The following is a 17,706-nucleotide window of genomic DNA, read 5'->3' on the forward strand; positions in this document are numbered from 1 at the left end:
GATACCTATACAGCCGATTGCATACTGTTAGGCGCAGAAAGCTTATTATGAAAGCTTTGTCAAAAAATATAAAATTTGACTTAGAAAACTTAGGAAGAATCTTTGCACAGGTAAAAAGGAATCACAAAATCATTTTCTTTCCGTCATGAAAATGTTTTTTTTTTTTATGTTCCAATTAAGTGTTTTGACACAGTAAAGTCGAGTTCCTCCTCTCGACTCGATTCCTCTTGCGCGTGGAAAACCAGCCATAACACGTTCATTTTTGGTCCCATCGAGGCGAGCAGCATTCCTTTGGATGCGTCTTTGGGTCATCTATCGCTCCGAAAGGCCAATTCCAACACTGCCTCCATTGTACTCACACATGGAAAGAAAAAAAAAATCGACAAAAGCACAAAAAAGCAAACCAAACAAAAGCAACATCTATTTTAGTGTATCGCACTCGCATGATTTTCATTTATTTACTTCTTAACCTTTTAACCAGTTTTTTTTATCTTTTCTTCGTATTTCGAAACTGTTTTTTCCTTGTAAGTCGGATGGTGTAACCTACCTACACAGCAATAGCGTGTGATTTTGTTTTTGTTTAATTACACTTCTTTATTTTTACAAATATTCTTCAGTCTACAAATGTTTTCGTATGAACCACTGCGCTCGATCCATGTCCTTGCCTGCTCTCTCTTTTTTCTATGTATATATATATATATTCACTTTCTCAAAACTCATTGTTTACTATCATGTATACGTCATGTGTGTTGAAATGCAAGTAAATCCCTTAAACTTAGTTCTCCTACTTTGTGGATTTTCCATTCTTTACCTCTCGCGCGCGCACAATAAGGGCTGTTTCTTTTGAATTTTTTAACGGCTACCTTTTACCTTTCCTGCCACAGTATACTATTCGCAATATTCACTCTACACGTCATGCATGTATACGTTTTTTTTTTCTTCTAATAATTGTATTATTTGCAGTATAGTGATAATAATATTGATAAAAAAAATAATAATTAAAAAATATTAATAATTCCGTCTTTCATTTTCCTCGTAAACCTCTTGTTGCAAATACAAATTTCTAAGAATAAATTGTATGTGTGTGTGTGTTTTTTTTTTAATTCGAAACGCTGCGCAGATCACAGTAATATGTTTTCCCTACCCTTGTTCTTTTTTTTTGTTCTCTCTTTTCTTTTGTTTCATTCACATTCGTTGATGTTTTTATTTGTTTGCTCGCGTCGCTAATAATAGCTAATTGCTTTTACCGTTTGTTCATTTTCACTTATCACTTCATTCCCATTTCTTGTAGCACCACATCGTCAAGAATTTGTTCGCACGTTAAGCTGTGTGTTTGTCGGAAGACTGCAGCAGTTGAACCATTCTTTTTTTCCCCACCTCTTTTCATAAGCAAGTTATCGGATCAGATCAACACACGTTTCAAACGGCTTTTCCACAAAACCAAACACCCAGACGGTTTCTTACACGCTAATTTGTTCCGTTTTTCGACACGCTTTTAAAATGTTTATGCTTACAAGAAGGATGCTTGGTAGAGTTGCAGTTTTTTTTTGTCGTGAATGGTGAGAGACAGAGAGAGAGAGAGAGCGAGAGAAACTTAAACCTGTGTATGTTTCTCGTTGTTACTTTTTCCACCAATAAAACGTGGGATAAATAAATTATTTAAGCACTATAAAAATGTTGGCACGATTGTTGGCACGGCTAGTGATGGAGTGAGAGGTTTCTTACCAGCTCAAAAAATGTTTGCATCCTTGCTAACCTTACCTGTAAATGCAGCCAATAATTTAACTTTCTTAAATGCATTCTGGAATTTTTTTTTTAATATTTCCTTCATTATATTTGTATTTGTCCCGGAACCGTCCGAATGTTCCGAATCGTAGTCGTTCAGCTTAACCAATTTTAATTGCTCTTTTCTCCGATTTTAGGAATCAGATTGGCTTTAAAAATTGTTTTATGTGAGCAAATAATAGATTCTTATTTTTTTCTGAATTCAATAAATCTGGTTTTAAGAATTATTGTTTCCTAAGCAGCTAGAAGGATTCGCTGATACAGAGGACTTCTTTGAGGCCTAATGACAAACTATGCTTCAAAAATGGCATCGAAAAGAGCGCTCTCCTTCGCTGAATTTCGAATTTGAATATGCCAAAATAAAACCTTTTATCGTGGTCAGTATTAAGACTTACCCCTTCCCGCGTGTTTTTCATACTGGACGGCTACGATTCCTTACAATTTCGCCTGTTCGCCGCCATTTTCAACAGTTCCAAACAGTGTTCCATGATTCCAGGCGATTCCGAACGATTGCAGACCCGGATGGAACCGACAATTCCAGCTCTTCGGAATCGAAAGCGAAATCATCACGAGTCCAGTTCCACAGGGTCCGGATCCGTGGGTGCAATCCAGAATAGGTCCATCCCTAATTTCTTTGCATACATAGTAGAGGAGTTCAGTTATTTTGCACAATTTGTTCCCTAAGAGGGTCTTTAAAAAAATCTCTCTCTCTCTCTCTCTCTCTCTCTCGCTAAATGCTTCACACGAACATTCCTATTGCGCGATGTGTACGAAATGATCGGACAAGCCGTCCGACGTCGTTTTCACCTGTACGCAAAAGCATTCCCATTTGTTTGTTTAAATGGACGGAATGAAGCACGTTTCGTTTGTTCGGGGGATCCGTCCCGCTAGACGACGTTCCGCTCGGCGCCACCGCTGTGCTTCGTTGCACCGGACGAGCTGCCGGAGGACGAGGAAACCGGTGACATCGGTGAGGACGGTGAGGCGGACGAGGACGACGATGTACCGGACGAGGTTGCAGTCGAGGCAACCGAGGACGGTGTGGACGGCGAGCAGGACCGTTGCTGCGGAAGCTCCGAACCGTCGTCATCGTCGACGTCGCCACCATCCGTCGGTGGTCCGGCCGGTTCGCTGGCCGCTACGAACGGATGCAGTGTGCGTTGGTGTGACACGGGTGGTGGTGGTGGTGGTAAGTTGCCATTCAATGAGGGCGTCGTCGAGGGTAGGGCACACGTTGCCGGGCCCATCCTGTGTGCGTCCAGCGGTAGCAGCGCTAGCTGATGTGGCGGCGGTGGACCAGCGTGCAGCGGATGATGATAGACGGGACGTGGGCCCGGCTCGGGCCACATCGATTCGCCGGTGAAATCCTCCAGATGCAGCTCGGTATCGATGTGCCGTTGGCTTGCGCTGAACAGCTTCCCACCGGTGCCGGTGGGTAAACGCAGCTTTCGGAACCGGGCCCAAAAGTTTCCACTGCCATTGCTGGCGCGTGCACTACTGCCGCGTTGCTGCTGCTGGCTATGGTGATGGTTGTAGGCAAACGTGGCAGCGAATGGGCGCGTGCCGATGTCACGACGCTCGGCAAGATTGTGATCCGACAGAAAGCAGCAGGACGTGAGGGTTTGCGAAGATACGGACGTGTTGGGTAGGCGTGTCAACGGACCGTAGGTACCGCCGGCTGTGGGACAGACGTAGGACAGCAGGCTTGTGTCTGGTGGGGGCGGAGGATCCGGCGCGTTCGTCACGACAGCATTCGTTGACCCACCAGCAAGCCCAACGAAACCTTCCGCCCTCGACGCCATTAGCTGGTCTTTCGGTCCACGGCAACCGCCCGGCAACCCAAGATGCAAATTGAACAGACTGTGCTTGGTCCGCTGTGGATGATGATGGTGAGCGGTCTGGTGTTGCTGCTGCTGCTGGTGCTGATGCTGCTGCGGGTAGTTGGTAATGCTGCGGTACAGGATGCTGCTTGAATAGCTGGTACCGCTGGTGCTGCTGCTGCTAATACCGCTGTCTACATCGCCGTACGACTTCCCGTACGAAACTGTCGGCGAGTGACGCTCGGACCCTGCGCCCAGTGTTGGTGGCGGTGAGGACGACGATCCCGCTGCCGGTGTAGTGGCGGGAAGGTGACGCTTGGTGCTTAGTCGCAACGCTCCCATCGATGGTCCGGTCATCCCACCAACGCCACCGCCACCACCGACAGCCACATTCGCACCCTCGTACCCGGCATCCGACAGGCAGTAGCCAGCTTTCTGGCCCATCATCATCTGCTTGCAGTCATGTACCTCCAGCTCGGAGTACTCTTGGTAGCGGGCGTGCTGATCTCTCGCCTGCACCAACTCATCATCACACGACGGCATTATTAGCCGCTCGACGGAAAGGTTCAGCTCGCCGATGATGCGATCGTGCTGCACCTGGACACGGCGCCTCTCGGCAGCCACACTACTGTCCTGGCTGCCAACCAACGGCACCGTCGGTGATCCGGCACCGCTCGGTGGCAACGGGGGTGGTGGTGGTGGTGGTGGTGCTGCTGCTGCTGCTGCTGCTGTGGCCGAACCGCCGCCACACCCAGCAACGGACGGATCCGACGGAACCGATGCACCGAGCGCACCCAAACCGGTCTGCGAACCGATGTCCTCGTAAATGTTTTCCTTCGTCCCGTAGCAGGTCGTGAACGAGTGACGTTCGGCACCGAGCAGCGACGGTCCACCCCCGTCCAGCTCGAGAAAGGGTGCGGAATGGGCGGCGGCGGCGGATGCAAGGGAGGGACCGGCAGACGGGACCGACGACTTGCGGAATATGTTGGCAAATAAGGCACGCAGCGAACCGGTCCTCGTTGTCGTGGTGGCGTTCGACGCTGTCGCTGCATTTGGTAAGGTGTAATTGCTATGATGGTGGTGATGATGGTGATGGTGATGCAGCGTCGTGGTGGTGGTCGTGTTGGTACCACCGTCCGCACTACCTTGCGCTGGATTGCCGTACGTGTACTGATATGGGTGGCGGATGGCGGACGGCTGCCGGAAGGGTCGCTGCAGCAGTGGCAACGATGGTGCGTGATGTTGCAGCTGCTGTCGCTGTGCGTATACCGGCACGCAGTAGGAGGAACCGGACGAGGAGAGCGTGGACACTGGGGTGTGTATCTGCTGCTGCTGTTGCTGCTGCTCGGCTGTATTAACATCGCCTGCCGTTACAGGACGCTGCAACAGCATCGGTTCGCAGTAGGCGTACGAATACTCCGCACTTCCAGCGCTTAGGATGTTTGGATGGCAGGATAGTAGTTGTTGTTGCTGCTGCTGCTGCTGCTCCTGATGGTGGTGGTGATGGTGAAGCAGAGCATCACCGAGAGGTGTATGGAGGTTGCCCACCTCCCGGGCTAGCTGGTTTACGTTTGGCGCACACCATTTACCGCTGAACGGTTGATCCTGGAATATGCATAGATAGGAGCGTCATCAGTTATCGAAACAGGTACAGATTCTTAGTAATTAGTGATGGCGTCATAAGTCACCAGCCCGAATAAATCCCTGGTCGGCGAAAACGCCCTTCTTCCTATGCAACACATCATCAGCAATCGACGCGTTGGTTGGTCCAATGGATCCTTGAGGAAGGAATCAACGCAACTGCACTGATCATCATAGCTTATACCGATCTACAATACCACACCAACCAACAAACCAAGGGGGAAATAGACAACTGCATCTTCCAACTTCCTAATCACACTTCCATCTTCTCCCTCGAAGCCATCCAACTAGCCCTGGAACACGGTACATCCAAAGTCTCGGAGCTCCTGGACTCCATACCTGCATCCCCGACAATCGTTTTCGGCTGGATTCCTGCAAGGTGAACACCCTTTCCCGCCTCGTCTCGTCTTATCAAGCACAACACCGTTTCGTGGGAAGATACCGGATCCAGCCATTGCCAACGAGTCCTATCCCGTCGTCGAGTAGAACATACAAGGCCTAACCCATACCTACATCTCCAAAAAATCCCTTCCTCCAGTCAGCAGAGTCTGTGGTGTTCACATCACCGACACACCAGTGGCGGATCAAGGTGTTTTGTTGGCCCATGGCAGACTAGATATTGGGACCCACCACTATGCAGCAGCGGACCTGATTCAAAACCGATACATACCTGCGTGCGTGATCCTGCACTATGGCGTTGTTCATCATTCTTCTGCTGCTCTTTGTAAACTTCTATGCAGTCTGGGTCGTCTTCCGGGTAGGAACCGGGCCCGGGCGTTGGCGCGTTGTGAAACATTAAATCGTCCTTCCGGCAGCATGCCAAACCGGCCGCTTTGGTCGCATTGCCGCCTACGCACGATTGATAAAGATTTTCGTTCGTAGCCGGACTCGCCGCACTGCTACCGATGGGCGAACCGGCCGTACCGTGCAGATACTTCTGTATGGTTGGCGGTGCCCGTTCGGTGCGATCCTTCTTTCGGTGACGCTGCATGCTGATCGCGTCCGCGGAATATATTTCGATGCCCGTCCTGTGGGGGTATTGACGCGAGTTTTGCGGCAGCTATTCCTTATTGCTACCGGATGCTGATGGGGCTAGCGAAACACGGGGCTAGCGATATTGGTTGTGGAGGGCGTAGCTGGCAATGAGGGTTGCTCCCGGTACCAAGAGACCATATGACCTCCCAATGGTGTGCATTATCATTCGTTGCATTTTTGTTTTGCGTCGTCGCGCGTTATCTCCTATGCAGACATTTGGCGAATCGTTCTAGTTTCTTCGTGCTGATGCTGCGTCCGAAAGCGTTTGTTATTCAAAGCGGGTCACATGGAATGGAAAAGAAATAGACAAAGACATCAGTCAAATGGGCACAAGAAACTTCGACTTTCTACAAGACTTCTTTTGGGATGCGTACGCGTAAATACTAATTACACGGCGGTAACTAGAAGCGCCGAGGATTCCGCCGTTCTTTGGCAAAATAAAGAACACATTTTTTGAAAAAAAAAAAAAAAGTCCAAGAGAGGAAAGCACAAAACAAACCAGACAATATTAAAAGCCAATTACTACGGGACCCAAACTCGCGCAAATTTCAAGGGGTTGGTTTTCAAATGGGCTAGGAACTTCCCTCCCTGCTTCTTGGGCAGGACACAGCACACACACACACACAAAAGGGGCCCTATTTCGCGGTGCATCGTTTGCCAATATAGTCACACAAGCCGTACACACACCGACACTGGCCCTTCAATCACTTCATCCTGCTCTTCGGCGATACACACGTTTTTTTTCCCCCTATTTTTCTGCTGTTGTACCTCGGCAGGAAGGATTGGGTTGCTTTGGCGGTACTTTTGACAAGGCTTCAGGAGACGAAATTAGTCTCCGGGTTCATTATTGCATCCGTTTCCCCGCCAAACTCCCCCAAGACCACACGCATAGCCGTGCAACCCCCTCGGTGTGCGTGTGTGTGTGTGTGTGTGCATATTGCATGCGGTGGAGTGAGTTTTTTTTTTCTTCTGTTCCAACATTTTTGTGCAAGCTGTCTCCCTTTTTCCCTCTTAACATTTTATTTTTTACCGTGCGCACTGCATATATACACTACTACAGATTCCCTTGCGTTGCAGCACAGCAGGGATCTCGTTGCAGCGTACCAAAGCCCACTATGGGTTTACACATTAGACAAAACTACGGTCGGCACGTTTCAAAACGTTCTGCATAAATCAATCTTATTAATTTGCAAAAAAACCACACACTGCAATGGGCACAACAGAATGTAGGAGAAGCAAACACAAAATTGCTAGAATTATGCACCGGAATCATACGTTCAGCTGGTCTGGCCATGGCTGTCTTTGAGCTCAAAATTCATACCTTCAGACACTTACTTCCTCATCTGGCTTCGACTGTCTATAGCAGAGACTCGGCACACTTTTTCCCAGCAAGGGCCAGCCTCAGTAAAGAGGGATGTCAGACACAGTAGACCTACCATAAGCTGAGAGTTCTGTAAGACTGAAAACACTCCCGGCAGAGCTTTTTCCTGCACCAAAATTGTTGTACTTCAAAAAAATTGGAAACAATTCTCTTTCGATGTTGATTTATACGGGAATCTTTAGGTCTTTGGTCTTCCTGACTGATCCCGCACTCGAGTAATATTTCCCCACTCCATATAAGAAGAATTAGGGGAAATCGGCGAAGGCTATCTGCGGGGTTCGCAGTTAAATTGTTCTACCGGCTAGTCCATCAGACATCACAGCAAAGAACTCTGCACAACGGACACAGGACTAGGTATCACGTTTACGGAGAGCATCCGCATCCAGTTTATGCCCCGCCAGTAACAGAGGGGGGGGGGGGGGGGGGGGGGGTGGAGAACAGCTTCCTCGTCTTAGGAACTAGGTTTTGTGTTCTAGTGAGTCCCATCAATATTTTCTCGCATTTCGAAAACACAAATTAACTGATGGGAACTCCTTAGTCTAGCCAGAGTCATGTGTTGTTTTTCGTGGCTTTAGACATATTATCCTCCGACACAAGCCTAGTGTAGCCGCTACAAATGCTATTTGTGAACGATGACGAGTTGCCCCGCCATCCCTGACCGAAATCATCAGTGCCATCAAACAGCTGCAATGTAACAAGTGAGCTGGCAGCGATGGGCAGGAGACCGAACTGTTCAAGAGGTCCGTCCGGAAAGGCTTACCACCATCATGCATCGGCTGTTTGGTAGTATTTGGGACCAGGACTAATTACCGGACGAGTGGAAACTGGGTACAAAAGGCGGCTGAACAGGCTGGACTGTGCCAATTACTGGGCCATGACAGTTCTGAATGCTGTCCTTATAAGATCATGTTCTTAATACTCTTCTTCAGAGTCTGTAGACCGCCCTTTGCCACAGATTTCGTCGCAAGCTTTTAAGCTGAATTTGTTTGATGCAAATCGCCAACCGACAAAATTTTTATTCTACGGCAAGTCGTCCACAATAGCAGAGCTCCGAGATCACCGCCTGTTCATTGACTTGAAGTCTGCCCACGGATTCCTTGGGAAGCTGGCACGACCGTTAAAGTTCACTTTAGCCTGCGTGACGGTGTCGGACTTTCTCTCGGATTCGTACGAATCCTTCCGTACGGGTTTGAGGGAACGAGTCGGACTCTTCTGTTGTTCAACATCGCTCTGGAGAGTCTCATGCGAATCGCGATAGGATCCCGATCTCTAGAATTTCTTGGCCTTGGTCGAAGGATCAATGCGGTGAAAAATGAAATATCTGCTTGCCGGAGCTGCTCTGATCGCGATTGAGCTCGACTCGCAAGCAGAGCATCTTGTGATGGTAGAAGAGTTGTGAAGGAGGAACTCCTGTGCACGAAACGTCCTTTACGGGTACGTGTCCTGAACTATGGGGTCGCTTGCTAAGGACTCTCTTTGGGGGTGTGTGCGTGCAGGGCGTTAGGGTGAAGGGTGAATGGAATGGAAATCCTGAGCAGGCCAAGGCGAAGAAGAAACCATGGATGATATCCCGTTTATCAGCAGACAGCGATGCCGGTCTTCACATGTCAGGACCGGCATTCAAACAACCATCTCCTTCCTGAGTCCTACAATTTGTTTCTCACGCGCGCCAGATAAAATCAGCTGACGGGCTGGACGTCGCCGATCCCTACATTCGATCGTTAGTGCGCCCAGGGACCATTCAATGGAAAATCTTCAAAGTAAGACTATTCTCCTGCCACTGTTCATGTATTACGTTATTATGACTGGAGTCATTTTCTCCTAGTGCTGCCATCAGATCGCTAGAATGTGTAGAGCGCGGCAAAACGTTGATCGGTCGTGCCACATTTTGGTTAGAAGTAAGAAGCTTCACAGCGAGAGACGACACGCGGGGACCCTTTTAATGAAAATACTCCATGGCAATTATTTTATTTTCCACTCACATGCGTGTGTGTGTGTGTGTGTGTGTATATATATTAAGATGAAAGGGGGCTTGCGCTTTACTGCAACTCCTTCTGACAAGAGGTTGCATCAAACGGACGCAAATCTTAGGGGGTTGCGCAGAAAAAAATAAACCTTCAACGAAAGAAGGGGAACGAATGGTTAAAACAAAAGAGCGAAATAAAGCAAAAAAATATATAGAAATGCAAAAACGAATTCCATACTGCAATGGCGTTTTTGTTGTTGTTGTTGTTGCAGTGAAAACTCAGATGCAACGGAGAGGAAGCAGAGGAAGAACAAAAAAAAAACACATCATTCCATGATGTGTGTGCACACATTTGAGCAAACGTGTGCACTAAGCGACAATCGAAGGACAAAAAGGGAAAGGTGCACACGGGCGATCCATCGCACCGCTAGCTGTGTTGCGCTTATGGGAGGTTGGCATTTTTTTTTTGCATACTGCACCACCAACCCCGCTTCACCCCTCCACCCCGCCCGCGTCTTGTGTACGTTTGGATGCAGGACCGCCACAGGAACCTTTCAGAATAGTTTGCCGATTCCCTGCAAAACAACCCCATTCCAGGTCGGCAACGGGGTGATGGAAATAGGAGAAGAAGAAGAGCAAGAAGAAAACACACACAACGCTGAGCTTATGACACATGATGCCGCCAGTGAACTTTACAGTGTACCCGGGGTCCCTCGTTTTTATTTTTTTCTTCTTAACGTTACTCCACAATTCGTTCCAAACCTAACATTGGCTGCCGACACCGCCGCCAACAGCATTCTTTTATGCACCACTCCCCCACCTCCCCACTCAGCCCTTCCTACCCCCCCCCCTCTCTCTCCCCCCCCCCCCACCCACTCCTCATATTTTTATGCTCCAAAACCTGAACGTGAGAGTGTGTCTCTGCTTATGTTCACGTTCAGTTCAGAGTGCCGCGCGCGTGTATGTGTGTGTGTGTGTGTTTGTGCGCCCGTTGTAACGAAACGTTGCCTTAGTGTGGGTGCTGCAATAGGGCGATGCATTGACTTGGTGGTGCCGCGGATTATTCTCTTTGTTTGTTTGGGTGTACCTGTTTCCGCTGCATGTCCGCATCGCAGCATGCCCTGCTGCTGCAGAACAGCATTGAAAGGAGAAATATTTACTTCTTCTTTCTTTCTCGCTTGTTCCTTCATCTTCTTCCTGTCTCATTCTGTTGGAATTGGCAATGGGGTTCTTCAATTTTTGCAACCAACCAAATCCAGCAGCCTACCAATAAGTACAGAAAGAAGAAAAAAAAACCGTGGTGAGAGCAAAAGAATTTCATCACTTGCTATCAAACAACGGAACGGTTAGCGCACAGCATCCGGATGTCGTTAAGCTAATTTGTATGATGAATAAAGCCGAACACCGGTGCCATTTCCGCAGGGTCACAGACACCATCAGATCACGCTTGCATTGGGGTCTGGACGGCAGTCGGCAGACATATGTCCCTTTTTGGCCATATACAACCCTCGAGAGAACCTCGAGACCTGTCAGTTCAGGCTTCCAGGATGTGAATTTTCCCACATAGCTGGATAGTCACAGTTCTCGGTACGGTTGTGCCGTATGAAGACCGGCACCGCTACTGTATCTACCATTCTAGACCGCCGAAGACATATACCAGCCACAGCCACGATCGGGATCCGAGGCAAACAAACGTCAGCGAATTAGTCCTTACACCATCCGCGCACAATCCGCAGCTGCTTTCTTCGTCCGCACAATTGGACAGAAAACGGACAATTTTGGAAAAAATACCATCTGTTCAAATTGTACACAATACAGTACAATCCAAAGATTTAACCTGACTAGATCATTATTCACGTGAGCGGCCACGTGACTCTCCTGACTCGAAAGGCTCCTTCGAGCTGAAGCCGTAAAAAAGAATTTTTTTTTTTGTAAATACTGTAAAATCGGATGGATGGGGCCCCGATTGCTGCCTCCGCTCTTCAGGAGCTACAACACGATTTCGGGCCTCAGGAGGGAAAAATCCGCCTCTGGTAAGTCCAGATACCCACACTGTATACCTATTGAATCAGTCCTCCCGTCAGTCGGTCCTAGCTCATGCCGATCTTCGATTGGTTTACTTGACTTGCTGCTACCACGTGGTTTGATAGCCAGTCTTCGCTAGTAGTGTTGGGTAGTACACCTCAAGAAACAGAGGACTCTAAGCGCTCTCTTATGTCTCAAATTCGAAGTATGTTTCACTACTAGGAAAACAGCTTGTTGTCTACATCATCCCTTTAGATTACACAGCTTAAAATTGAAATTTGCTATTAGATGTAATAGCTACTTGGTCACGCCACCGAATGGCTTGCTAGACTTGGTGATACCACGTGTATTTGGTTAGTCAGAGTCCTCGCTACGGGGGAACGGACTCTGGACGGGATTTGAACCTCGGATCCTGCCGTTTGAAGACCGACACCGGTGCCGCCTCACGACCGGACCGTCCTCGGCTTCAAAAGAAAAAAGAACCTTACCCAGCTTCTTATGAAAAAGTATTTTCCATATGAAAGGTTTGGTAATTTTTACTATTGCACAGTGGTGCCATCCAAGTGTTATTCATCAAAAGAACTCAACGAAAATTTCATTTAAAAAAGTGAAATATACGCTTGTATGTTCTGAACCGTCCCATAGTGGGCTTGGTTGCGGGTGTAGTAGAACCAAAAAAAAAAACCCCATACTCTCCTCTCACACACTGTTACAGCCCGAGTGTACACAGCATCACATCATTGGATCGATTCGTGGTGTCATCGACTCACATATTGAACAACTCATCGTTGCCAGAGCGATGAATGTAAATATGATTCACAATATCATGTAATTTATGCCATTTTTTTTTCTGCCGTCGTCTTTTTTTCTTCTTCTTAGCTTTCTCGCAATCTTTCTCTCGTTGCGTGCTCAGCATATTCATCCACACATACACACACACACGGTATGCTTTGCTGTTCTGGCGAACACTTTTGACAGTCTCATTTTGACGTAACACCATTTGCACTCTCGCATTCGCATCTTTAACCTTTCGTTCTTTTCGCTACGATGCTTATTCTTGTTTCTTCTTGCCGATGATGCTGCGTTTGGGGTGTCTTTTCTTACAACAAAGGAAAATCTTTGCATCTTTGTAGTTAGAAGTTGGATAAAGTAGTGAAGAATGAGACAAAAAACGAAATCTGTATCGATATATTTGCATTGCAGGCTTACCGTCAACTTGTCCGTGCGTTTGATGGTGAATTTTTCCCATGTCTGGGAGATGGTTTGAAATTTTTGAATATTTGTTGAATGGTGCCTGCTACGGTCAAACACTAACACTGCTGCTTTAGGGTGAGGGCAGAACCAATATTTCCGATCGGATTGTTTCGTCAGCCCGCTGAGCGTGCTGGAAACGTGCGTGAGAAGCAGTCCCTTTCTCACACCGACGACTCGGGATGCTGGAATTCTTGTGCCTCTACACCCATCGCACAACACACGCACACTAGCGCACCCGCGCGAACCGCGACTAACTCTGTTTCGTGTCACTGAACATAGCGCACCCGCGGGTCCTTACCTATAACAAGCACCAACTATTTCTTCACGTTTGTTTACCAAAAAAACAAAACAAAAACAATAAAACCCACTACGCACCGCTTTTCGTTCTCCTACTTACATCAAACTATGCTGGGTGCACAACATCACATACACACGCGACACGCTTGCCAGGCCAGGGACACCCCGATGTATTTCCCTTCGTGTGAACGATTCACTCGAGCGCTGACCATTCCCTGCGTCAGGTTGCACACCGACTGAGTGGCACGATGCATGCAAACTGAACGTACACGTTCACGCGCGTTATGCAGCCGCGTACGGTTCGCTCCGACACACGTCGGTGTAGTTGTGAGCGCCGCGTCTCTGCCAAACTGCCCAAAACGCGCTTGCACAGCGAACCGGAAAGTCGTCGCGCTCTCGTCGTCCCATCGAAACGCACCGGGTGCCCATCACCCACGGCCAGAATATCGCGTGTAGCATAGCTCGTATGGGTGTGTGTGTGCGAGAGAGTTATGTTTTCTCTTTTTCCCTTCAAATTGTTGTGAACTGTGAACGCACGTTTTATGTGTGCGTTTTCCACGCTCTCAAAATTAAAAGGGACAAATTAGTTGGCGACTGCTCGCGCCGGGCGGACGGGTCGCTGTGTGATAATACGTTTCGAAATCTGACTTTTACGTGTTTTTCTTTTATCGAGCCAGCGATCGAGGCTGATGTATTTTTATAAGGTGTGATAATAAGAATGTTGTAATAATTTTTAATTTTAGCTTTATAGGTGTGATTTTCGACCGTTTACGCTGTAGCAGAAAGCATTTTTCATGGGGGTAGAAAAGCTTTTTGGCAATTTTTTTCGATGATTTATTGTATATTGAAGATACATCAAATTGTCACGTAAAAAAAAACTAAACTGCTCGTTGGAATGTATCACACATTGAAGGAAAATCGTGTAATCGTATTTATCTTTCTGCACGTCATCTGCTGCTGTCATTCTTCATTGATCGTAAAGTTATTTTTATAGCTCCTACTGAACGACCGTTTAACTTCATCTCTTTGCTAATCGTTTGACTCTGCTTCTACGACTCCTAAGTCCTTGTGCTCCCCGTGCGCAAGACTAGCTATCAGTAAAGGATGTCGGTAATGGCAAAACCAAGTCTTCTTTAGATTGTAGAGGTTAAGCAACACAATCCGGGAACATTAATAGCGTGGTTAGGGTATCGTAAGCCTAGCAAGGTGAGTCAAAGCCACGCTAGATTTGCTCTGGGAAGGTACTGAGACCGATCAAAACTTCATCTCATTTCAGTGCTATATTCCTGGAGCTTTTTGTAGCTTTTTGGTCCCAGTGGTCCTTCGATGGTCGAGGCATTTTTCGATGCCACATTGAAGGCGAGATTCGCTTTGGTTCCTCTTGAGTGATCTCTTGGAAATCCGGCATCATTCCTAGCATTTTGAAGACTTATTCTTATTGTTCTTTTCTCCTTCTCTGGAATTGCAATCACGACTTGCGTTTTGAAGACCCTTAGAGGTCCTTTGGTTGGCGAGGCTTTCTGAGTGCAATGTCAGAGGCGAATTTTGTTTCGGTTCCTCTTCTCTGAATCTCTGATGGAAACCTTACATACCTATTACCATTTTGGAGACTTCATTTTCTCCTTTTTTTGGCACTAGAACCTCGAGAGGTTTTTCTGGATAACGGGGTAGGATCCGACTATCATACACTGTGGATAACTCATATTCTGTCACTTTATCATGTGGTAAGTTGCCCCACCGTCTATCCAAGCTTGAAGTACGGCTAGACAGGTGAGAGATGCGCAGAGTTCCTCCAGATTTACTTGAGGGAATGAGGACTGACTACGGAAAGCACCAACCCGGATTAGGCTAATGGACTGGTACGGAGTGTACGGAGAATTGTTGTGGCAGCGCTTCCTAAGCAAGGAGAAGCTTCTCCGATACCTACTTAGCCAGTAACTACAGTGATCACCAATAACATAAGACCATCAGCGGACATTAATTTTTGAAAAGCGGACATAAAAGCGGTCTTATGTTGTTGGTGATCACTGTAATATTGTTGCAATATCTAAACAGTCATCCCTTTTGGCGCAATGAAATCCTTGTCCCTAGCAACTGATGACAAGAACAGTGGCATTGACTTGAACGAAATATGGTGACGCTGTGTAAAAACCTACCAGAGGTCTGCTACCTGCCATGATCTGAGACTCCACGTTTAAATTTAATTTCCTCAGCATTCCTGTAGCACAAGTCTACGTATGAATCGAGTTTAGTAAGCGATTGAAACAACCTCGCTTGATCCGAATTATGACCAAAGTCGCATTTTTCCGCTATTTCTTTCTATCGGTATGCTTGGTATGATGTTGCGTTCTCGCTGTGTTTCTTTTACTTCCTTTACTTTCATTTCGGTTCACGCTAATTTATCGGTCTGCCCTGATGCAGAGAGGCTGCGAAAAGATGGGAGGCTGCGCGAGATGTAGAAACCCCACAAGCGATATCGAACTTCGACATTGTATTTACGTTCACTTGTTCGCACGCCCGCTTACAACCCGCTAGTCGTCGGCATAGACGGCTGCCGACCTATCTCTCACACTTACCTTCCCGCTCCCAGTGCGATGCCCACTTTCCTGGCACTTTCTTCTACCACTCGCACGTACCCACAGTCGTACCAGCCCGATTTTACTCCACTTTAGACTGGGGAGCGGACCGAAAGCTTGCCGTTGGAAATTTCTCCCGCAGCAGCAGCAGCAGCAGCAGCAAGTTTTGGGGCAGGATTTCCCTTCTGCGACACCCTATGAGAGGAGGGCAGTTCAGTGCTGCTTTTGCAATTCCGTTGCTGGACGGAAGAGAATGTTCGTTAAGATAGCATGAAGAAAAACACAAAAACATGAAACAAGCTGGACTTACACCCCGAACAGAGAAGGAGATGGGCGAAGAGAAATAAAAGCTTAGCTGTTGTAATTCGATACCGAAGACTAGCTTTTTTTTATGGAACTATGGGATCGCACAGATACTGCCGGCTATTATTGTACGGTTTGACTATTCTTTGCATTAGTTATATGGTGTTGGAGGCTTTTGCATAACGAATGCCATCTCAGCTGTAAATTTTTAATGATTTATTAAAAGAAATTTAATCATAAAACTAAGTGATGCGGCTCTCCTACTCTCAACATTCATTTTATAAATGATTTGAGAATTTTTTATTTTCAAAAATTAATGGTGTATCCAGCTGTAAGTAAAATCAAGTCAAATAAGTCTGGAATGGCAGGTCAAGGTCCCTCGCAGAATAAAGACATGTATGTATGGGTCTTCTGGCGCAGACCCTTGGTGGTACCTCAGGGCCCTGAGAGCTTTCCAGCCACCTTCACCTGACGTATGATACTTGGCCGGGATTCTGTATGAGTTCATCGTATAGTTTAATCCTGGCTGATAATACTCATCTGCAGCTTTAAAATCAATCAAGAGATGGTAGAAGTATTGTTGATGATCTACCACGTTCTTCACCCTAAGAAGGGCTTCCATTTAGGCATGTTCCTTGATCAGTGACGGATGAACTAAACTAGTGCCTTGATAGCAGTACTTCGATGATGTCGGGGAAGTTGCTCCATGAAGATCCACTCCACTTTGGTTTTGATTTTGCTGGACCTAGACCTAGGCTCTAAACAGCTCAATCCGCTATTGGGCTTGATTATTTCTACATTGGCCATGTGGCAGAGACGATAATGGCACGAGTCTTTACATGACAACAAGTCTTGTTCGTCCTCTTTTGGCTTTACAACCTCGGGGCCGGTCTTGGCCTGCCCCTACTAGCCTTGGTAGTACTCCTGAATAGCTGGATAGTTAGTCCTGAGTACGGAAAGCCAGCCTGCGGAAAGGATTCTCCCTACTAGTCCAAATAATTCTCTGCCATCTTAATTCACCTTCTTAAAGTCACCGTCATCAAATTCTGTACCTCAAAGCTTACCACAGATCCCTTAGTGGCGAAATGATTCACTTTTCTCCCGTCTCGCTCGCACCCTTATGCGGTGCTCAGGGCCCACCGCTCAGCGATCGCGAGAGCAAAGCCCATTGATTTAGGGAAAGTAATCGTATGCGGCCGCACATTTCGCTCTAGCGCCCGTGCGCCGTAACTGCGCGGACTCAAATCGACGCACCTTTCTCTCAAATCGGCGCACTGTATCGCGGGCTCTTTCACTCGCGGTGGAGCCGCTGCTGCTGCTGCTGCTGCTGCCAGGCTGTATTGACAGCTTCCCAACCGTACGGTGGCTCGCGCACTACTCACAAACGTCTCGACCGTTCGCCGAAGCGGTAGGAGTCTTGGAAAATTCCGCGTGCAGCCCACCGTGCAGAGAGCGAGAGCCACGCAAACACACAAACTGGTCGGAGGGAAAACTATTGGCGCTACAACCCGTTGCCCTCACCCGTTCCGTTTGCCGAGGGAAAGGCAACAACGGTGCCTGTTGCTGTTAAGGAAAGCTGTTGGGGAAAACTGCCGCGCAGTGCTGTGTGTAGTGTGGTCGAGC

At 47.6% G+C, this 17,706-nt stretch overlaps 2 protein-coding genes across 2 annotated transcripts in view; one reads left to right on the forward strand and one right to left on the reverse strand.

The window, feature by feature from the left end:
- Positions 1-2,672: 2,672 nt before the first annotated feature.
- On the reverse strand, positions 2,673-6,237 carry LOC126562696 (uncharacterized). The gene is made up of 2 exons (XM_050219265.1): positions 5,917-6,237; positions 2,673-5,210 (listed from the first exon to the last, which is right to left on the reverse strand). The coding sequence occupies exons 1-2, from the start codon at positions 6,235-6,237 to the stop codon at positions 2,673-2,675; spliced, it is 2,859 nt and encodes a 952-aa protein (XP_050075222.1).
- Positions 6,238-10,563: 4,326 nt separating this feature from the next.
- Positions 10,564-17,706, forward strand: part of LOC126568348 (vacuolar protein sorting-associated protein 16 homolog) — a 335,612-nt gene continuing 328,469 nt past the window's right edge. The window contains exon 1 of the mRNA XM_050224821.1: positions 10,564-10,568. The gene's annotated coding sequence lies outside the window, so the exon portion shown is untranslated. The remainder of the gene's footprint in view (positions 10,569-17,706) is intronic.

This window comes from Anopheles maculipalpis, chromosome X (assembly GCF_943734695.1).
Source record: "Anopheles maculipalpis chromosome X, idAnoMacuDA_375_x, whole genome shotgun sequence".
Lineage (NCBI taxonomy): Eukaryota > Metazoa > Arthropoda > Insecta > Diptera > Culicidae > Anopheles > Anopheles maculipalpis.